The 22,522-nt window shown below is 38.1% G+C and overlaps 2 protein-coding genes across 6 annotated transcripts; both read left to right on the top strand.

Annotated features, from left to right (window-relative positions):
• Nucleotides 1-273: 273 nt before the first annotated feature.
• On the top strand, nt 274-7,699 carry gdpd1 (glycerophosphodiester phosphodiesterase domain containing 1). Its single transcript, XM_084418138.1, has 10 exons — nt 274-806; nt 2,150-2,192; nt 2,485-2,620; nt 2,755-2,800; nt 3,539-3,660; nt 3,804-3,893; nt 3,983-4,116; nt 4,343-4,402; nt 5,751-5,802; nt 5,991-7,699. Exons 1-10 carry the CDS (start codon nt 671-673, stop codon nt 6,126-6,128), a joined length of 957 nt encoding a protein of 318 aa, XP_084274264.1. The 5' UTR covers nt 274-670; the 3' UTR covers nt 6,129-7,699.
• Nucleotides 7,700-8,421: 722 nt separating this feature from the next.
• On the top strand, nt 8,422-21,519 carry ypel2b (yippee-like 2b). 5 transcript variants are annotated; one of them, XM_084418144.1, is made up of 6 exons: nt 8,511-8,665; nt 11,382-11,616; nt 16,513-16,742; nt 16,945-16,988; nt 17,488-17,596; nt 19,817-21,519. In XM_084418144.1, the coding sequence occupies exons 3-6, from the start codon at nt 16,626-16,628 to the stop codon at nt 19,904-19,906; spliced, it is 360 nt and encodes a 119-aa protein (XP_084274270.1). In that variant the 5' UTR covers nt 8,511-8,665; nt 11,382-11,616; nt 16,513-16,625; the 3' UTR covers nt 19,907-21,519. The 5 variants fall into 5 exon arrangements, with proteins under 5 accessions (XP_084274269.1, XP_084274270.1, XP_084274267.1 ...); XM_084418143.1 differs by lacking the exon at nt 11,382-11,616 and having other exon boundaries at nt 8,422-8,665; XM_084418141.1 differs by having other exon boundaries at nt 17,488-21,504.
• Nucleotides 21,520-22,522: the final 1,003 nt, after the last annotated feature.

Raw genomic sequence — 22,522 nt, forward strand, 5'->3', positions numbered from 1 at the left:
TGGGTAGAAACCTATACATAGGAGCCTGATAAAAATGTTAATATTAAACAAACATTTTAGACGGACTTAGAGGCTTTTGCATCTGAAGTCTTCATATAAATTCGTTTTTAATGTTTTTACATTTATTTTATTACATTTATTTAATTTTGATTTCCTGATCAACACTGGATCTATTTTTTCACTGACCGTTTTTAATAAAGCAAATAAAGCGTTTTCAGTTGAACGCATCTGATCCGAAAGACTTTATTTGTCCATTAGCATCCTCTTGCGTTCACTCGCGTCAGCAGATGCTCGTAGTGCGCATGCGCGTTCATGCGACTGTTATTGTTATTGACCGAAGCAATATTTAAACTGCGCAGGGGGATGGCCTATCAAGAAACATTGGACTGTAATACCATGGGTGGATTTACAAAGAAATTCATGACGGTGCACCTAAAGCAGGATCTAATCTGACTGATACTATATGTTCTGCCTCAGAGCCTCTCTCGGCTTTCTTCTTATCGGTACAGAGTGTGGCAGCGGCGGATGGCCAGAGGTGCTGGATGATATCGACCGGTGTGTGTGGTACTCCAGAAGAGACTGTCGCGATTTACGTCGCTTCTTAATGAATTTCTAGTCATATAAGGTGCTTTACAGGTCTGACTTGCTTGTCCGATAGCTAAAGGTAAAAATGAGCGCCGTGGTTTATGTTTTGTCCACGGTTACCGGGTATGTGCTTACATCGGCGTTACTGTTGAAGTGCCCGTCACTGCTGCACCGGCGAAAGAGAGAAGCTTTCCGAAGCAGACACATCTCACACCGCGGCGGTGAGTGGACAAACGATGCTTTTATAAGTTATGTCAAATATAGGCTACAGCTTTCTTTGTAACATTAGTCCAGTCAAGTCAAAACCCAGGGATCTGTAATGTGCAAAATGATGACTTAGCTAGGTTTTGAGACTGACACAGTCAATGAATTAACCTTACACAGTCACTGGTGTCATTCACTTGCACGCCTCTTGAGGCAAGGGGATTTAGGTTTACACACACAGCCCTTACTGGCCCAACGTTACGTCCGTTACAACCAGTATGTGAACATGATTTCACAAAGTACATCTTTGTTTATCCTGACCTGGAACAACATTCCAAGTTCCAACCAACCAATAAGATTTGAAGGACAAGTTTACGGTTTGTCAAATTTAGGCTTACAACCCGGGTTAGGGATTTTTACATCAGTGTTATTCACCAACCATTTCCCTCTGATTGTAGGGATAACATGGGAAGGGTTTGGTTAGGGGTAGGGGTGAGGACTAAATTATCAGACAGTAATGTTGTTACAGGAACAAGTGTCAAGGGTTCCAGTTCCAGGTTTATACTTAGAAACTTTTACATTTCACAAAGTATTTTATTCCAATAATTTTGCATTTAAGACAAAAGGGGGAAAAGGAATTGTTAAAAGCATGTGTGTGGTCTGGTTATATAACCTATGTAATCTGTGTTATATCTTCTGCTGAACTGCTTTAATATGATTACAGACTTTATCATTTTCCCATACTTTGTCCCAAATATCCTCATCAATTGGAACTACAACTCCCCTTCCCATAATTTCCGAATCCTCTGTGCCATATCGATCACATAAAGATTTATAACCAAAAAAAAATAAAAAAATCCCGGATGTTTGAAAAAGTAATTTCTCAAATGGAGATATTTCAAAATTATCATTTAATGATGTACTGCTTTGAATAAAATGCAAAAAAAATTAGCAAGACTTTAGACGTTTATATTTATCCATAATTTGTTGAAATTACATTAGATTACCATCAATCTTAGAGCCTTACCCCTTGTCACACCAGGACCTGAAGTTCACATCATTCCTGATTGAAAATCTGGATTATGTCAAATTCGAGATATAAGACAAACTTCATAATACCTTCATGTTGGGCCAGTGTTGGTTCAGAGGGTTCATCATTAACTTACCTTTATTGACTAGGCACTGGAGTGTGGACTATGAAGTGGAATACCATAGAAACTACATATAGATATAGTCTGAATATAAACATTACCTAAAGTAATTATTTGACTACCAAAATCAATATTGTGAGCAAACAAAGCACTGCTACTACAAAATAGCTACGTTTTGTCCTGATACTTATTGTTTTGTTCATCTTCAGGGGCCGGTGAGAACTTGGAGAACACAATGGCAGCCTTCAAGCAGTGAGTTTATCAATGGGCTGCTGTTTATGGCTTGGATTTGCATTGATGAGTGTGACTGTACTAAAACAAAGCATGTTTAGTTAATATGTATACTTGATGTTGTAGAATTCAGAAGTATTCTGGAGTGGGTTTTCCTCTTTTCTGAATATGTTGTATCCTTCCTCTAAGTGGCATCATCAGTTGATGAATAAATTGTACAAAAATATTCTATGAAGTTCTGGATGAAAATCTTCATTAATTTATGGACAGATGCATCCTTAACTCATCTGTTGTATGTTTTCTATTTCCTCAGCGCTGTAAAACTTGGCACTGACATGTTGGAGCTGGACTGTCATTTGACCAAGGATGAGCAGGTGGTGGTATTGCATGATTCCAACCTCAAGAGGTCGACTGGCATTAACTCATACATCGCTGATGTGGCTTATGCTGTGAGTGGAGAAACTTCAAACATCCTGTATTCACACTTGCAGTCCACATTTTTTCTATTAATTTGTAAGCAGACGTAAAACTCTTATGTCAAATGCTTTAATATAAAAGTGTCTGTGTGTGTTTGTCTTCTTAGGAACTTCCACCTTACCTTTGTAAGCTTGGGGTGACTTTCAAACGAGGTGAGTGTTCAGTCCAGGTAATGTTCAACAAATTTAATTGAATCCTGGAAACATTTTAGAATGTGAAAAAAAAAATTAGGATTAAAAAAATTTAAGTAAGTTATATGGAAATGCTATTTGCTTTTTGTTTCTTCACTATTTCTGTCACTCAACAAATTTGTAACTGATCATGTGAGCTCCTTTGTATAAGTTTGACGTCATGCGTCACGGCTTCTGGGTCCAAACGCTCTACCGGATGCACCAAGAAAACAACAAATGGTGCTAATATACACTCATGATGTGATGTAATACTACCAAAAAATGATAATCCTAACCTTTATCTCTGTACCGAAATCCCGGATGTTCAGACAGTGATTCATCTTTTATAAATCCTTAAAATACTCCAGTTTGGGACGCAGTGAGCACAGGGACTGTAGTGTACACCGTACGTTTTTAAATGCTTAGCTTAAATGTGTAATGTGAATAAATAATGCTCATAAACGGCCGTTGAGATGGTGGATAAGTGGATAGATGGTCCGATTGAAGCATGTGCCTCCATTAAAGCACAAGCTCTTTGGGTCATTCTTAAAATCACACAGGATAACATGATTTTAAGATTTTTTTTACAAACTTTTGGAATTTATGCAGTTTGAATGCAGTTGTAATTAAAGCAAAAAAGACATGCAAACTAAAAAAGACGTATTTAAAACAAGCCACTGTTTACTTGATTCAAATATGTTTAGCATATATTCATTTCAGAGTGCTACTGTGAAGGAGGAGATGACAAACGCATCCCGCTGCTGAAAGACGTGTTTGAAGCTTTCCCAAACACTCCTGTAAACATCGACATCAAGGTCAACAACGACACCCTCATCAAGAAGGTGTGATGACCCTGCCAGTCCTGCTCATATTTCATTTCCTTGAATCCTCTGTCTGTGCGGCTGTTTGTCACCACTAAAATTAATCAGGTTAGTGAGACAAGTTTGTCAGAAGCAAAATAGAGTTCTACCTTTTTTTCCGTCAGGTGTCCGAGATGGTCATCCGATACAACAGGGAGCATTTGACCGTCTGGGGAAACTCCAGCAATGAAATCGTTAGGAAATGTTACGAAGAGGTGAAACATTGTTTTACTCTGACAGTAAGTTATTCGAACTCGGAGTATGCAAAATGTCAACGTCTGATGTTTTCCCGCTTGTTTTGTAGAATCCGCAAATCCCAGTCTTGTTCAGTTTGTCCAGAGTGCTGCTGTTAGTGGGTCTCTTCTACACAGGCCTCCTGCCCTTCATCCCGCTCAAGGAACAATTCCTGGAGATTCCAATGCCTTCAATTGTTTCCAAGTGAGGAACATCTGCATTTTAGTCATACTTACATACATGCTCCAATCGTTCTTTTTCTTCCAGGATTTAAAAAGTCTTTAGATTTGACCCTTTAGTAGATTCAGGCTCTTTTAATTTCATGCATTGGATGACCTTTGGATGCTCATAAAACTAATGCTTTGCTAGACATTTTCTCTAAAGATTTTGTTGGGAATTTGAAAAGTGATAAATATTTTGTCTCTTGTAGACTCAAAGATCCTGAGCGTCAGACACGGAGTCAGCGTTTTATAACGTGGTTGGCAGACACGTGAGTTTATGTACACTCTGGCCTCTATAAACCTTTTACCTAAATATTTCCTTCACACGGTTTATGTGTTTCTTGAACGTAGATAACTGCCTGGCGGGTATTACAGAAAGCAGGTTATGCGACTATAGAAAGCTGATAATCTCACTTTTGGTTCCAAAACCTGCAGGTTAGTTTACTTCAGAAGTATTGAGCTCATGCGTGCCATATTGATGAGGCTCCAGTGTGCGTGACAGATTTCACACAATATTATATAAGCATTAAGCATATAAGCATTTATATATACTCAGTACTCATTTTGCACAGAATAGATACACGATACCAGCTGCACTTTCTCCCTCTCTAATTACTCCGACAGCAAGTTAACACACAACCCGCCTCTCCTAAATCACTCATTTAATTTGCTCCGGATGAATATTGTTGTTGTTACAGGGCTTGAATTTGCTGTGGGATTGCGCGAATTGCTCTTAATTTTACACATTCATGCAGATTTTGTGCTCACACCCAAAGTGCGCACACAAAAAGCAGCTACTTACTATTAAATTGAGGGGTCTTTTCGCTGCTTACTGCGCTTAAACGTGTCAAAATGCCAGTCTTGGTGAGTATTCACATAAACACAGACAGTTATGTTTTAAGTGAACGTAAACATTTGAGAAAGAAAACAACACGTGTAACAGTATAATTGCTCCATGCGTCAGGTCTTAAAGTGACAGCAGCCTAATATACCCACTTCCAAATTATGAGAAAATATGAAAAATATCTATATGGTTGTTTTTTCCCCATGGTATCAATGTCAAAATTGTGGCCAGTGAAAATTCTGAGTGGCTAGTAACTTTAGAAATCTACTAGCCACAGTGGGTGGTGAGCAAAAAAAGTTAATGTCAATCATTATAATTAGCATCAAAAACAATATAATTCTTGTTCGCAGTAATAAAAACTGATTAAAGATTAAAAGATATAAGATTAAAACAAATACTAAGAGTGTAAATCACCATTAAACAAAATAAAAAAAAGAAGTATGGCCTGCTTTTTCTATAGTGTCCGTTTTTTTTAATGGTGACTCCTGTCTTTGACACCGGTAACTCTTGAGTTTCATACTCCGGGTTGACTGAACTTTCCTCAAACTGCGGTTTTGGAACCTGCGTACCTCGAGTAACCAAGGTTTGGGTTAATCAACCGAGAGTTCAGGGTACATGTGACTGTAAGTTAACCTTGCTTTCTGGAATGCACCCCTGCTTTAGTGTTTTTGCCCATGCTGGCCTCAGTGATAATAGTAATTACAAGCATCTAATATTCATACTTATTTAAAGGTTGTTAATATGTTGGAATGATAATATGGATTTATTTTCAGGCTCCTCATGAGAAAAGCTCTATTCGATCATCTGACGGGCAGAGGAATACAGGTGAGTGAGTACTAATCTTTAAATGAGATTTAGGTCATACACCACATGTGCTTTATGGGTAAACATTGTTTTGAGTGCTATGATGTTTACGAGCAGATGGCTGGAGCTTTGAATGGAATTTCACTCTTGTCTGGAATGTCATCATGGGACTTTTCCACTGGTCTTTGCTTTTTCCTTTCCAACCACAGGTGTATATCTGGGTGTTGAACGACGAGGAGGACTTTAAACGTGCCTTTGACCTTGGAGCTACAGGGATTATGACAGACTATCCCACCAAGCTAAAGGAGTTCATGGAGAAAAACAACTACGCTACCACCCTTAAATAAGACTCGAGGCCAAATTAAACAATCAATATGCTTTTCTGCTGATCTTTGGCCTCTGAAATGGGCCTTTTAATTACCCAGCAGTCTTTGATGTTTATGTCCGTGAGAGTAGAAGTGGCAGCTATCAGTTCTGCATTAATCTGCAATCAGCAATTCAGCATCAGAGCCGTTTTAAAGCGAACCGGATGTCAAGAAATCATTCTGTAGCTTTAACTTCATAGCAATAAACATTTTCCATAAAAAAGCTGGAGGACTTATAAGAGACATCAATTATATCAATTATATTAGGGTGATGTCATGATCTTCATGATATTTCTGTGAAATTTACCCTACTGGCGCTTTCAGTGTATGATTGACTGGCAGTTGATTGTTTCATCACAGTGTGAGGATGTAAATCCGACTGGTACTTGCTGTGCATCAGTTTCTGCAATAACACTGAACTCACTAAAGAGTTAACTGTCTAAATGACAATACCGAAGCTACTGAAGTTTTTCCAAGGCACCAAAAATAAACACTAGTTTTAAGATGTATTATGGGATTGTTGAGAGACCAGTAATCAGAGGCCACTGGAGACTTTAATGTTTACTTCAGTACTATGTGGTTTGATTGACGTGTGTATATTTTGTGTTTGTAAATTAGTTTTTTTGACAATAAAAGCTGGTCAGTTTCAAGATTTGTGGCTTAAAAGATGCCTCAGTATTGCTTGAAGTGTTAAGTGTTTAGTTTAATATATGACCAGTCAGAAGTTTTGACCACAATTCGATCTTCATTATTACTGTTTCAGCATGTTACAATATTAAAGTAATCAAAACTCATATTTAAGCTGCTTCAAAGCTTTTCTTTAAACTCACACTAATTTATATAATAATAATAATAAACTAAATATAAGTTAAGTTATAAAAAAAATAATTCATAGGGGAACTTTATATTTGTCTTTTAAATACATTTAAAGTATTCAAGCAATAGCCTTTAGGTCAAAAGGTTTTGTGATCATGAGAAACAAAGTCAGTCAGGTGTGTCCGAGCTTTTGACTGGTTTGTGTGTGTTTTATACTGACGAAAGAGGTTGTGTTGGAGTGTAACTGGGTCACAGACAAGGCTTGTGTGTGGTCATGTGACTTGAATGTACTTTTACTGGGTCAAGAAAAGATTTTAACTTTAAAATGTTGGTGGTTTTACTTTTTTGATGCATTGAATGAGAAAAAGAAACATCTTATATCACTCTTTTAAGGAATAATGAAATACAGGATGCATTCAAAATTGACATGACACTAACTCACTCCTGAATGATGTTGTTGTAGAGTTCAAATGTGTTTTTCCCCTCATTTTGTAAAGTATATATGGATATAGTAACTCTTAGCCTTGTGCTGTGTTTAATTTTCTAGTTCATATTTTCTCCAAACCACTTTCATTTGTTGTGTATGAACTCAATGTACTGTTAAATTTCAAGTTATAGCTACAAAGATGAATTCAAAGATTAGTTATAGAGCCTATTTGGTTTCAGTTGCACTGTTCTGTTTTGGATTTGTGAATATACTGACATAGAAAATTATTTATAAATGAATTTAAACAATTATATCTTGCCTCTGTGTTATTAATCTTACTACTTTATTAATTAATCAATTAATTATTCTCATTATTCTCGTCAAACAGTAGATACACTATAAAAATGCTGGGTTGTTTTAAATCATGTTTGAGTCAAATATGCACAAACCCAACCGTTGGTTTAAATTAACCTAGGTTTAAACTGTTTAATTTAAACCAACAGTTGGGTTTATCCATATTAGCATTTTTTTTTTAGAGTGTACAACCCTTGACGCATTAAATGCCTGTAACTTAAAAAAAACAACATATTTTGACCAGAAGAGGGCGCTATATGGTAACTAAAACTTGCTCTAACGAACCAATGCAAAATACTACGAGATTACAAAATATAAATGTACAATAACATCAAAACGTCTATTCAATTACTTTTAACTTTCTTTGATTATAGCGTTGCTATACTCTAATTAGTTCAGTGTACTTCAATATGTTTTTTTTTTGTGTTTTTTTTACAAAGTTTTAAATAAACAAAATACTTACATACGGTAGTTGTATTTGTTAACTTCATCACCGAATGAATACAGTTAAGTATCTTGTACCTTTTACTTCAACGTAAAACATGTTCTGGTCGATGAAAAAAAAAATAGATTTTCGACATAAGTTCTCTAAACTCAGTTACAGTTGCAGGTAGATACCAGCCCAATTTATGATTGGTTGTTTTTTCATGTTCTGACCAATCAGCGTAATGTTGCTATGCCTCTTCGTCTCAGTGATTGGTGGAAAGAGTTGTCATTTGCCCTGTAGGTGATGTACAGTGCGATCGTGCCCATACAAAACTTAGTTTACATGCACCACGTCCACACTTACCGCGAGCGAAGCGGGAGAAGGAATTTGTCGTGACAGGAAAGCATACGCAAAGTTTGCTGTGAATCCCGGTTTACTTAAACGGAAGAGGAGCGCGTGCCACCATATCACAACCCCATTTTCTTCTTTCCAAAGGTAAATGCGAGTTGTTTTAACACGTAGTCTAAATGTAAGTGTGATAATTATGTCATCTGCTTTATGTAAATCATGTCAACTGATAGTGTGTGTAAGAGCATCAGGTCAGGATGACGGTGTTGTGTTCTAGTTCTGCTGGAGATGGTGTGATGTGATGCGCTGCAGGTCCGCAGTGGTGATGCTGCTACTGATGCTTGTTTATCAAACACCTTCACTATCACATCCAGCATCACTGCAGCATCATCAGTGGCACATGTATCATATCTGACAATCATCTCCTTTATCATACCGTTTGCATGGCATGTAAGTGCTATCCGTCATAAATGAAGACATTTCTGCATTAATAGCAGCATTAGTGTGCACTTTATTCAGTCTGCGTCATGTCGGAGTTCTCCAGGAGATAAACATTGCTGTATTTGATCACAGACCCACTGGTTGTTAAATATATTATATTAAAGAAATACATATTTAAAAAAGAATATTCAGCATAATATTTAATACTTTAAAGAACACTTTATTTTAAAGTGTCCTTGTTCCAGTGTAATTATAGGCTACATTTAAGAACTGAGTAATATTAATAAACTACATGTGTTTACTATGGGGTTAGGGTTATATTAGGGTTTGAGTTAGGGTTAGTTGCATGTCATTTTGAATCATTTTTAGTTATTTCCATAGAAACTACTAGATGCACACTGTAAAATAAAGTGTTACTGAATATTTATCTATGAATTAATGATCAACATTCAGTAACATTCAATTCCTAATATAGAGTATTAAAAATATTTCATATTTAGAACATGTCATAAAATGTTATAGAATATTCAGTATAAATAATAAATTATTTAACAGAACTGAATAGATTGTTTAGATAAAAAGGTGATATATTTATATCAAACATTTTCATCAAAATTTTAATAGAATATCCGGCATAAACAGAATAGATTAGTTAATAGAATTGAATTAAAATATTTGATATTTAGAATACTTGAATGTTATCTAATATTTAATATTCAGAAAAATAACAGAATAATCACAATATAACTCACCCACTAGACCAATACACTTCTAACCACAAATAACATTTGCACGTCGTGGGTTTATCATATTGGTTGTGTTTTGAAACTTAGTAAGCTCCCTAACTAGTCAGTTACTAATGGGTTTGACTTGATGGAGCTTAATGACAGAACTGCATTGAGCAGTAGGTTGAGTTATCAACATGTTTAAGTGTGATATTTCAACAAGTCTCATATTTTACTGCCATGTTTAGTGTCGATTTGCTCCAGCATGTTGTATTTGGCTCAACAAATCATTTTTTTCTTATTTTAAATGTTGTTTATTGCTGTTGTCAGGGGTCACATTTGAAAGCATGCTTGTGATTCCAAGGAGGAAACAGTGCCAGTAGTGCATTGTGGCTGAAATCCAGCCCCACATAGTGTCTGCTGTCAGTGAATCAGGTTTAGTCCAGCACAGCACTCAAACATTGACTTATTGCATGAAACAATAATAAGAATTGATTACTGTTTTATTTTCAACGAGCTCTCTCGCTCTTACGCGATCGAATTCAGAGAGCCTGAATGCTGACAAGTAATTTCTGAAACACTGTCAAATCCAATCCGGTCTACAGGGATTATGTTTTTCACATTTTTTTTTCCTGCAGGTCTTAAGCTATGGTATTATACCGTGACACTCTTCGTGTGATAAACTGCATATGAATGCAAATACAAGCCATCAGAAATGGATAATCACAAAAAGCAGAACATTTTAATTTTCATGACCCACTCAGGAAATTACAGGGGCTGTTTGTTTAATCATTTGCTATGACGCAACATCATATTACACCATTTTTCTTAAAAATTAAGGTTGTGGGGGGGGTAAGGTTTCAACAATCATGTCAGAAATCCAGATTAGGAATCTTATCTCAAAGTAATTACAGTAAACGCATCACCAAAAAGACTGTTAAATAAGACGCTCGAGGCTGGACAGCCAGTGAAGGGATGGACGCAGCTCAAGGATGTGTTTCCTCTCTTTCTGTTGCTGCTGTTATCCCCATCAGCGCTGCTCTGGTTACATAAGGAAGGTCCTTGCGTTGCACAGTCCTTGAAGTGATGAGTGCTACAACCCCTCTGTCACAACAAATTTATCAGAGCGTTCAGCAGGAGACATTAAGTGAAGTCACCTTTATTTATATATAGCCTAGCCTAGCGCATTATACAATACAATACAGATAGTTTCAAAGCAGCTTTACAGTGATAACAGGAAAACGATTCAGTGTACAGCAGCTCTAAAAGAAAAGAGTGTCATTGTTCAACAGTGTTGATTCAGTTCTATTGTAAAGAAAGATCATCAATTATTAAATTAGTTCATTTAATCTATAAAGCAGTTCTGCAGAAAACAGCGATGTCATCGTCCGGCACAGTTCAGTTCTCATCCAATAGTGTCAGTGCAGTGAAATCAATAATATTGTTGAATATTAAGTGTCCTCAACTAAGCAAGCCAGAGGCGACAGACAGTGGCAAGGAACCCAAACTCCATCAGGTGACAGAATTGAGGGGAGAAAAATCTCCTTGGGAGAAACCAGGCTCAGCCATGGGACCAGTTTTCCTCTGGCCAAACGAACGAACATAGTGTGATTATGATTCAGTCTGCATCACAAGTCAGAAATCAGATTGTGGATTGGTAGCATTCATATATTTCATACAGTTCCTTTTGCTTGAAGATCAGATTCATCACGCCAGTATGGAGTCGAAGCTGGTCATAGGTCTGTGGTCTTGTCTGGTTCTTGTGGTCTTTGCTGAGGATCTGTGCCGATGGCTGTCGTGTCGACGAGGCCTTCGCAGGGGATTGTCTAGTAGACAGGATCTCTGCTGACATTCAGGGCTGCGTTGTGGTCGTGTCTTCTTGGTGCTGGTCCACCATCTGATCTGGATATGGACTGGATACGGCTGACTACGGTAACCTCGGGATATTCATTTAAGGGGGAAATTAACAAAGTTAAAGGTACTGTTCCCCAAAAAATGAAAACCCTGTCATTATTTACAGTACTCACCATTATGTCTTTCCAGACTTGTATGCTGTTGTTATTTTTTTCATGAAACACAAAAGTAAACATATTTACGCAACTCTTTCCATAAAACAAAGAGTCTGGGTTCAGAAGACTGTGGGCCTGTCCAAATACCCACACTTGCAGTCTTGGACACTTCAAAACAACACAATCTCCAAAGCTCAGTGCCCTTAACTTACACTAAATCTGGGCTCTTAAATCTCTAATACCGATTCGGAGCAGTATTCGGGGCTAAGTGTATCCCATCATGCATCATGTTCAATTAAGTTAAATTAATAAGTGTAAGTTAAACTAATCAGATATTATATAATTTGGTTGTAAAACATAAAATGTTGCAAAGATGAGTATTGTACAACATTTGCAACTGCTTTTTTATCACTTAATTAGAAGCACCACAATTAAATTTTGTCGTCTGTTACGTAGGGACTACTGAACAGACATATAAGCTGCGTCCCAATTCAAAGGCTGCATCCTTCGAAGGACTCGGACTTCAAAGTCCACAAAGGTCGGACCAGGGGTTGTTAAATGGGACGGTCTAGCCTATGGAGGACTGTTCTTGTCACCTAGCAACTTAAACAGCTGCCTAAAAACAAAACAGGGTCCAAACCCTGTCTAAATATGTTCACATTGGTCCATTTATGGACATAATAAAGAGTACAAACTATATAAAACCGCATCTAGGTAAGAAATGTCAACATTTGAATTGTTACATTTGTATCATTAGATACATTAGATTATTTGAGTAAGTTGAAACCCAATACTTACATTTAAAAGTGTAATCTGACAATTTCTCTCAAAAATGTCTTGTCATCACCGGCACGCAATGAATTCTGGGATAGGATAGGCTGCGAAGGATCCATCCGTTGTATCCTTCATTGCCCGCGAAACGATGCATTTCGAGGCCGCATCTGAAGGAGCCTTCGACTTGGGACATCTTTCGTCGTGCCGCGGTGACTCGACCTTCGAATGCGGCCTTCGATGGATTCAGCCTCTGAATTGGGATTTTAAAGTGCAAATTAATCAAAATCAAAATGTGTAAATAAAGCTGTATTCTGTGTGTGTAAATGTTTAAATAAATCATCAGGTAATCAAAAGTTCTTCACATACTTGCAGTCTTCACGCCCACTTAAACTCTTGGGCCAAATACAGGAAATTCTACATCATAGATGTAGACAAGTAGTCAAGTGCAAAGACTGTAAGTTTGGGTATTTGGACAGACCCTTGGAATATAATAATAATAAAAATAATTTGTTAAGTCAAAATATAACACTTTTCTAGGCACTTAAAGCACTTTACATATGGAAGGGGGTAATCTCCTCAACCACCAATGTGCAGCATCCACCTGGATGATGGGATGGCAGCCATAGTGCGCCAGAACACCCACTGCACACCAGCTTATTGGTGGAGAAGAGATAGAGTGATGAAGTCTATCAGTATATGGGGATGATTAGGAGGCCATGGTGATGGACAGTGGCCAATGGGCAAATCTGGGATTTTTAATGACCACAGAGAGTCAGGACCTCAGTTTAACGTCTCATCCGAAGAGACTTTTTTCACAGTATAGTGTCCCACACAGACCACAGTATGAGCACCCCCTGCTGGCCTCACTATCTCCTCTTCCAGCAGCAACCTAGTTTTCCCAGGAGTTTTCCCATCCAGGTACTGACCAGGTTTAACCCTGCTTAGCTTCAGTGGGCAACCAGTCTTGGGCTACAGGGTGATAGTGCTCAAGCCATTGGGACTACCTTTATGGTGCTTTTTGTCATTTTTGGAGCATGACAGACAGACCTAGTCACTACAAACTGTTGTTAAGGAAAGAGCTGTGAATGGGAGACATTATGACAGAATTGTATTTTCTGGGTAAATTATTCCTTTAATGCTGTTATTTGTGATCCTTAGTATTGTTTGTTCTTTGCAGACCCTAAAAACACTCAGAACAGCTTAGAAAATCTGATTGAATCTTCTGCCTCTATCACCCTATAGTTTAATCTCTTGAACATCCTATAAGATGTGCTGCTTTCTATTCTGCTTGTGTCCAGCTTTGTGATCTGTGGCACAGTTTATGTGTTGGATCAGTGATCAGTATTTGAACTGGTTGTGCCTGAAGGTTCATCAGCGTTCACGGATCAGAGCTCAGCGAATATGTTTTTGTCTGCTTGACGAAACCGTACTGAGACTCTCTCCCTTTGCTTTTATCGATCTGCCTTTTATGGCAATACAAAACCTGGATTCAATTTGCAGCTGCGTAAATAAGGAGGGATACAAACACAAAATCCCAAGAAAAAATGTTGGAAAAAGCATTCCAGAGCAATAAAAGGCGTATTTGATCGTTTCTTACTCATTGGTTCCTTCAGCTTTGAGTCTCAAAGGATAGTTTACATCTCCCTGAAATACTGGTAAACCATTAGGTTTCCACTCTTCTAATGATAATTCATTGATGTTTCCATACAAAACATCTTACATTTAAGTTCAAATACAATATACACGTATAGACGGAACCAGAATTAACTTGAAACAAATAAAAGCCACTTTGTCTCTCCCAAAGCTTGTGCGAGAGAAAGAGAAATCCATTATCTCATCTATTATGCAGTTATAGCAGTGTATCGAAGTGCATCGTTTGGTTGACGGTAAACTGTAAGAAAACACCATGGGTCCTTTTCAGCATCATGTCCTGAGCAAACTCGCAGAGTCCTAAAATACCCGCATGGCTCAGAGTGTGGAACTGGGGCGAGAGCGGGTCACCAGAATGCTAGAGAGTTTATTTGTGGACGAGTACGAGTGTGCGTTTTCCCCAGCCGACGGTTGTGTGTTTGTGTGGGAAAGCGCTTCGATCCATCAGTAGCCTCTTTATTCCCCAGCCCCACGCTTTTGACGGAAAAACAATGGACAGAACATAAGAGGCGCCTTTTTGCTCTGGGCTCTTAAGACGGGCTCACCCCTGCCTCAACAAAGCCTTCTGACTGAGAGAGCAATGCAACAATAAAGCATCAGACTGGTGCATAAAAACAGATGCTAACCACTGGACATTCTTAAAGGGGAAGCGTGCAATTTCTGCACCACTAGTGAACAAAATGGAAAGAGTGTGTGATCATGCCAAAGTGTCCACAATACCACAATGTCTTTCTCACCAGGTCTTTCTGGCCCAAGTTAAAAGAGCCTACAGCAAAGTATCTGATCGCTTAGAAAAGTAACAGCACACCTTTCCTCAACAAGCCACATGATGTGAGAAGTATTGTTTTAGTATTATTTATATATTTAATCTTATTTTGAAGTTTTTTTGAGTTTAAGTTTTTCATCTTTATTTAATTTTTATTTCAATTAATGAAAATGATTTTTAGTAACTTGAGTTTTAGTTAACAACAACACCACTGGATTTAAGGTTTTGTTGATTAAACTGTGTAGGACAAGTTATGTACCAAAGTTTAGGGATGGGAAACATGAGAAATTGAACGTTTCCATTTCCACTTCTTAACAAACCAGATTCCTCAACGTTTCCATTAACAATTCTTTTAGTATTTTTGAGGAAGAAATTAGTTGGAAAGACAATACAATTCTGCTGCCAAATGATGAGATCATTTCAATTATTAATATAATATATAACGATTCTCGCAAAAGGTGTTTTAAGCCTTGTATCCACTTTAGGGTTTTTTTCCCAGAGGCTAGCGTATTTTTCCAAATTTTCTAATGGGAGTGCCCATGTTTTTTAAAACGAAAGCAGGGTGACGAGGCACTGAATGTCTATTTCGTACGTTTGAGCTGTTTGGGTGTTTTTGGGGGGGGGGGGGGGGTGACCTTGTTTGGTCACTCAGATTTGTGGACGTAGACTGTAAAAAAGTTGGGCATCGCAACTCTTCTTCCTTCCACAGTTAAGCAAAAATTTCCCAGTAACGATTGTTGCTGATTGCGTCGTTCGGAGCATGCGCAATGATCCTGGGGTGGAGCCGCCGCATCAAGATCCCGCCCAATAACTAATTATAACAAAACTTAATGGGAAAACTAACACTTGAACATGTTTACATGATGAGAACTTACTAAAATGACAGAAACCGTCTTTGGAAAAGAGTAATTGGAATTTTTAAGTTTGGCTCATGTTCCGTTTCGATTACATGGAGAGGGCGGGATTAAAGACCTATACTGCAGCCAGCCACCAGGGGGCGATCGAATTGTTTTGACTTCACTTTTTAGGATGCGTGCGGCACACTTGGTTGAGGAATGTTCAACTTTGGGTTAAACTACAATGGTTGCACTGTATGGTTATACTTGAGCCACAAAATCTCCTGCTTATAAGATTACTTTGTTTAAGAATTGTATGATTCACACTGTAGATTCAGTTGCATTGTAGATTCTGAATAATTGGTTTCTAACCCTACCCAAGTACTATGCTTGAGCAATAGTAATCTAACCTTGTTCAACAGATAGTGCCGCCTCAAATTCACGGCACTGGTTGACTTAGGCCTCGTTTACACTGCAGGTCTTGATGCCCAATTCTGATTTGTTACCTTTATCCGATTTTTTTGACCGTCCGTTTACACGTTCTTTCCGATTTATTTATTTCCACATATGAATGAGGCCTGAAACCGATCTCAAAATATCCGAATGCATGCGTTTTGTTCCTGTTTACACTGTCATAGAACACATCCGATCTGTGTCACATATGACCAAAAAATCGGAATTGGGTCACATTTCACTGACAGTGTAAACGAGGCCTTAGAGTTCGCTCACAAAAAGAGTGCAATGCAATCTATACAGCTGTGATACTCATCCCAGGACATCCCTGTGTGTGCAGGTGTATACCTCCCACCCCGCCCCACCACGGCCCTCACCTGTGTGTTGCGGTGCTTCCCATGTGAGCCGACCTGGGCCGGCAGCCCCTTCTTGCACCGCCCGCCGACCCGGCCCATGGTCACCATGACGCGCTCCAAAACCTTCCAGGCGTACCTGCCCAGCTGCCACCGCACCTACAGCTGCATCCACTGCAGAGCACACCTCGCCAACCACGACGAACTCATCTCCAAGGTGATTATTGAGCGGAGAAATTACCACCTGACGACACGAACAAGCATGTTTGTTAAGCATACGAGAAGCGCACAGATTGGAAGATCAACACATGCTGTTTAATGTCACATCAGTTCTGCACGGATGAAAAGCTGCTTTTTAACACGCTTTCAGATTAACATTTAAGTGAGATATCACATGCAATTCTCTTTTTTTCTTTTAGTCCTTTCAAGGAAGTCAGGGCAGAGCTTATCTCTTCAACTCTGTGTAAGTTGCTTCTGTGTTTTTAAGTGGATATTTGTTTGTACAGTTCTGTTATTTGAAGGAGTTTGACATGGCAGTTGTGCGCATACACACTACCGCTGAAACGTTCGGTCTGAAAGCTTTTTTACTGTTATAAAAAAAAGACTCTTTTGCTCACCAAGGCTGAAAAATACAGTAAAAACAATAATATTGTAAACTTTTATTACACTTTAAAACGTTGTTTTATTATATTTGAAATGTATTTCATTTCTGTGATGCAAAGCTGAATTTTTAGCATCATCAATCCAGTCTTCAGTGTCACATGATCCTTCAAAAATCATTATAATATGCTGATTTGCTGCTCAAGAAACTATTATTATTATTATCAATGTTAAAAAATAGTTGCTGATTAATACTTTTTGTGAAAACCATGATGCATTTAATTCTTCAGGATTCGTTGATGAATAGAAAGTCACCTGATTGTATCTTCCTTTCCGTGATTGTGTCTCACTGGTCTCCTCAGGGTGAACGTGGGATGTGGCCCTGCAGAGGAGCGGGTTCTGCTCACGGGGCTTCATGCGGTGGCCGACATCTACTGCGAAAACTGCAAAACCACACTGGGGTGGAAATATGTAAGGAAACCCTCACAACATGGAAAGTTAAAGTACATTTACATAAAAGTGACATCACCTCATAACACAGGTCATTTACACATAGTAGTCTTTAATGTACAGTAGCAAAAACAGCGTAGAGAGGGTGGAAAATGGAAAAACTGAATTATAAATGATGTGCGAGACACTTTGGCTAACATTATAACTGCACATTAGTTCACCCAAAAATGACAATTCTGACTTTCTTTCTTCTGTGAACTGTTTTGCCCATATAATGAAGTCAATGGGGTCCAAAAAATGTTGGACCCCACTGAAGAAAGAAAGTCATACAACAACATGAGGGTGAGTAAATGATGACAGAATTTCAGTTTTTGGGTGTACTATTCCTTTAAAGCTTTCCATTTACACCCATAAGTCCCGTGCTCAACAAATAGCCTACTTGCAGCCCCATTTACCTGAAGAAAGTGAATGTTTGCATGTTAACATTGACCGAAAAAGTCACCAGAGTCACGATCACTCAAGATAATAGCACATTGTTAATATGCATGGCATTGCGAGTTCAAGCTTGCTCATAAAGGCTTGTCTAAGCAGGACACATTCCTTGCATGGTGTCCATTTTTAATCAGCAGCTGTGCCGCATGACGATTGTTTTTTCGGGGCTAGTGGATTTCTGGTCGCCCTTGACATGGAGTCTGGACCAATGCAAACACCAATATGCACACAAACAAGTATACGTTCCCATAGTGGCCTGGTTATTTATAAATACGGCAGATATTTTTGTCAGTGTAAATGCAGACGTTTCAGAGAAGCTTGACCCAGTGCCCTTCTCCAGAAATCTGATGAGTGCTCCCTTCTGCCTGCATCCATCAGCTATAAAAAGAAAGGACAAATATTTAATGCTGAAACAGTTTGACCTATCTTCTATGATGACCATGTTTTTAATTACTCAATTAAAATGAATTAAGTCATGAATGTCTGAAAACTGTCCTGACACAATAATGAAGAAAAAAAGCCCCATTAAAGGACTAACAATTTGTACATTTTCTTAGAAAAAATTTTTTTTGAACAAAATTGTGGTCCAACCAAAAACCGGAAATTGTATCATAGTGAGGAGGACACCTGCGAACAGTCATAATTTGGCCATTTTATGATGGGACAAGGCTAGCCCAGCTAACAGGGAACATTCTCAGAACATTCTGGAAAGGTTCTCTCAAAATTATGCAAAAAACATTATTTCAGTAACCTTAATAGAATGTTTGTACAAAGTTATCTGGTCTTTAATAAAGTTCTCAAAACATAAGCACAAAAACATTATTTATACATCACTTGTGGAATGGTTTTTTTTTTTTACCTGAAACATTTTAAATGTTACTACTTGTTTCAGAATGTTTAGAGAACATTTGAAAGTAACGTTCACATAACGTTTTCAAAATGACGAAATGGAACGTTCCCTAAACTTTCGTATAATCAAGAATAATGCTTTTAAAACTTTTTTTTTTTTGTCAACTGGACATTTTGTACATTCAGAGACCATTCAACTTTTTCATGATTTGTGAAAATGATGTGAATGTTAGCAAAATGATGGGAATGTTAGCAAAACGTTCTTAGAACATATTTTGGTAACACTTTAGTTTAGGGTCCAATTCTCACTATTAACTTGTTGCTTATTAGCACTCATATTACTAGGATATTGGCTGTTTATTAGTACTTATAAAGCACATATTAATGCCTTATTCTGTATGACCATATTCCACATCTCTTAATCTCTTATCCTACCTAATTCCTAAACGTAACAACTACCTCACTAACTTTTAATAAGCAGTAATTAGGAGTTTATTGAGGCATTAGTCGTCAAGTTTATTTATTAGTCGTTAATATATGATAGTGAGAATTGGACCCTAAACTAAAGTATGACCCTTATTTTTGTTATCTGGGAGTTCAGGTTGTAAAATGTCATGTGGTGCGACTCCCCAAATTGCAACTTTTTTGATAATAACTATTAAGATGTGTACACTCACATGTATTCAAGGTGGAAGGAAAATGTAATTTATTTGAAGGTTACACCACATGACATTTTTAGTCTTTCAGTTGTTGTTGTTTTTTTGCCATGAAAGTTTTTCAAAACTAACTGAAACCAACATGAACGATTTTTCCTTTTTATCGTGAACAGTCTGATGACGAGTTTCACATCCAAGTTAGTCCTGCGGTCAATTTCGTTTCTCGCTCTCCTCCTGCCCCCAGGAACATGCCTTTGAGAGCAGTCAGAAGTACAAGGAGGGCAAGTTCATTATCGAGCTCGCCCACATGATCAAGGACAACGGCTGGGACTGAGCGAGCGTCCTGGAGAGAGCAAGCAGATGACGGGTGGATGGTGAATGCGTGGGTGAATGACTGACTTTGGTTTGCCATTACCCTCTTAAACCCTCTTCTACCCTCCATCTCCTGCTGACACACACGCCTCTAGCTGGAGCCAAATCAGGAGAGCGGGCCGCCCCGGGGGGCTTTGTGTGTCTGGAGGAGAGAGCGCACGCGTGTGTGTGTGTGTGTGTGTGTGTGTCCGACCTGGCACATGGGAGCACACAGATACATGAATGCATACACAAGGTGTACAGACATATGTGTGTAAAAACAACAGCATACGCTCTCACGCTCATCTCAGCCCGACTGTTTATACTACAAGCGGCTCTATTCATACACGTATATGACATAAGGCAGGGCTCAGAGGGCACGTTGTGCTTGGCAGGATCAGGGTCACGAGTTCGCCGAGCTGATGGGGCTTTCTCCACTTTGTGTTAGTGAGAAACTACCAGGCTGACCTATCCGAATTCAGCACCATCTGCGCAAGCGAGGAAACTTGGCATGGAGAGATCTCTGAATAGAGCTCTGACGGACCAACACCAAGGGCTTAAAGGAGTAGTTCACCCAAAAGTGAGAATGCACTATTCCTTTAAACCATCCAAAGGTGCGGTCACATTTACTGTTGCTTGGCACAATTTCGCAGACAAAATCCAGTCATTTCAATCCATGTGTTTCACGTGAGTGCGAAAAAGTTCCCTCATGTTCAAGTTGGTTATGCGAATTCACGGCGCCGGCTGACAGAAAACTACTTGGTTTGAAAGTGACTTTGATGTGTGAGCTGTGTTTCGTACATCGCTGCACTATTGAAATTCTGCTGAAATGTCACTAATGTGACCGCATCTTAAGAAGGGTAAAGTGAACTTTACTGAAATGCTTTTTGCAACTGATTTCGGATGAAACATGTCCATAATTACGTGAATGTAAACCTTTGTGTATAGCAGTTTACAAGGTGTTTTATCTGGACATCTTTGTGTCTGTGTTCCATGTTCCAACAGTTTGTGCTGGTCCCAGTCTCACGGTGTTAATTCGTACTGACTGTTCTTGCGTGTTAATGGACTCTATGGGGGAATAAGGACAAAAGATGAGACCATACACTGGGCTATCCATTAGGTTATTAAAATAAACAAATTGAATTTAAAAATACTATTCATCATGGCTCCTCTGTACCTAAATGACGCTTCACTGTCTCCAAAAATCACCAAAGACCCAACTGCAAATGAGCTGACCTAACAAAAGTTTTATTTATTTTTGCGTGGGTGAAGAGAACGGTAGCATGTTGGGTTGTATATAGTGGAAAAACAAACTTCTTGACGTATTTAATTGACACAAAATTTGAATTGATACGTGGAAATATATATGTGCATAAATGTATTTATTCACCATAACTGATTTTCATCTGTGTCAGGGACTAAGTTGTTGCATTTGTTATCGCTTTATGTCTGGACACCAAAATTTACTACTTTTGTATTCCAGTAAGAAGTTTCAACTGTAGTATATTTTATAAATGGATGATGGGAGAATTATGATATTATTGGAACTCCCATCAACATTGCTATAAAATGTCAATAAAACAGAAATATTGATTGATTTGCTTTATGTTTTTATTTTTCTAGGCACTTTTCATAACTGCATGCTGTTTTTACAAGAGACAGTTTACTCAAAAATGAAAATTCGGTAATTTACTCACCTTCATGTTGTCCAATCACAATGTCTTATTATGGAACACAAAATGAGATGACCTGTCCATGCCGCTCTTTTCCACACTGTAAAACCCAACAAGTAAAGCTAACTCATTTCATTTGAGGAAACCGATTGCCTCAATTCAATTAAGTTTATAAAAACAATAGTTATGAGTACTCTGAACTTATTTCAGTTGAGTTTACTAAAAGTAGATATACATTGCAGTCAATAAATTAAGTGATTAATTAAGTGATTATTGAGCATTAGTGATTAACACCAGCTGTTAACGAGCAGAATCAATGAAGGAAGGAGAAACAAAAGAACTACAACTGACTTCCAACCACAGCCTTAGATGAAATCAACTCAAGATAAAAGACGTTTAAATCTCTAAAGATCTCAGCAGAGGAGGATTAAACCACTACACAAACAGCATTACCAGCTTCACTTATTACTAACCAGTTTGACTTTTGTCATGCGTCTACAGAAGTTGTTACTGAGAATGAACAGAGGGTTAGATGATAATGATTTATTGAGTTTCATTTAAAGACACCATGATAGTGATCCGTGTTTGCTTTAGTTGGGCTCTTGACCCTTGACTTTATAACACCAGTTTTTCCTCTGGCTGCTGTAACTGAGTGTTTATAAAACACATATGTTATGGCACATACGCCAAAAGAAAATATGAGCATGTGGTTGTGTTTAGATGATAAAAATCATCATTTAGTGATTTGATTCTCTGATCTTTTCCAGAGCCTAATCTCTGATTAGACAGATGATGTATTACTTGTATTATTCATTATAATAGAACTGATTCTGCTGTTAGGCCCATTGTTGTGACAATCAGATTTTAAAAACCTCTAAGGTATCATGCTGACTTACACAGTAATCAAGAATCAGCATATGAATCTC

This window comes from Rutilus rutilus (genome assembly GCF_951802725.1).
Source record: "Rutilus rutilus genome assembly, chromosome: 9".
NCBI lineage: Eukaryota > Metazoa > Chordata > Actinopteri > Cypriniformes > Leuciscidae > Rutilus > Rutilus rutilus.

What these genes read in the sequence shown, in the direction of transcription:
- gdpd1 (XM_084418138.1), top strand. Translation starts at nt 671, where the DNA reads ATGAGCGCCGTGGTTTATGTTTTGTCCACGGTTACCGGGTATGTGCTT. An exon ending in ACACATCTCACACCGCGGCG is followed by an intron (nt 807 to 2,149) that starts GTGAGTGGACAA and finishes GTTCATCTTCAG; the next exon opens with GGGCCGGTGAGAACTTGGAG. An exon ending in ACGACACCCTCATCAAGAAG is followed by an intron (nt 3,661 to 3,803) that starts GTGTGATGACCC and finishes TTTTTCCGTCAG; the next exon opens with GTGTCCGAGATGGTCATCCG.
- ypel2b (XM_084418141.1), top strand. Translation starts at nt 16,626, where the DNA reads ATGGTCACCATGACGCGCTCCAAAACCTTCCAGGCGTACCTGCCCAGC. An exon ending in ACGACGAACTCATCTCCAAG is followed by an intron (nt 16,743 to 16,944) that starts GTGATTATTGAG and finishes TTTTTCTTTTAG; the next exon opens with TCCTTTCAAGGAAGTCAGGG. An exon ending in GCTTATCTCTTCAACTCTGT is followed by an intron (nt 16,989 to 17,487) that starts GTAAGTTGCTTC and finishes TGGTCTCCTCAG; the next exon opens with GGTGAACGTGGGATGTGGCC.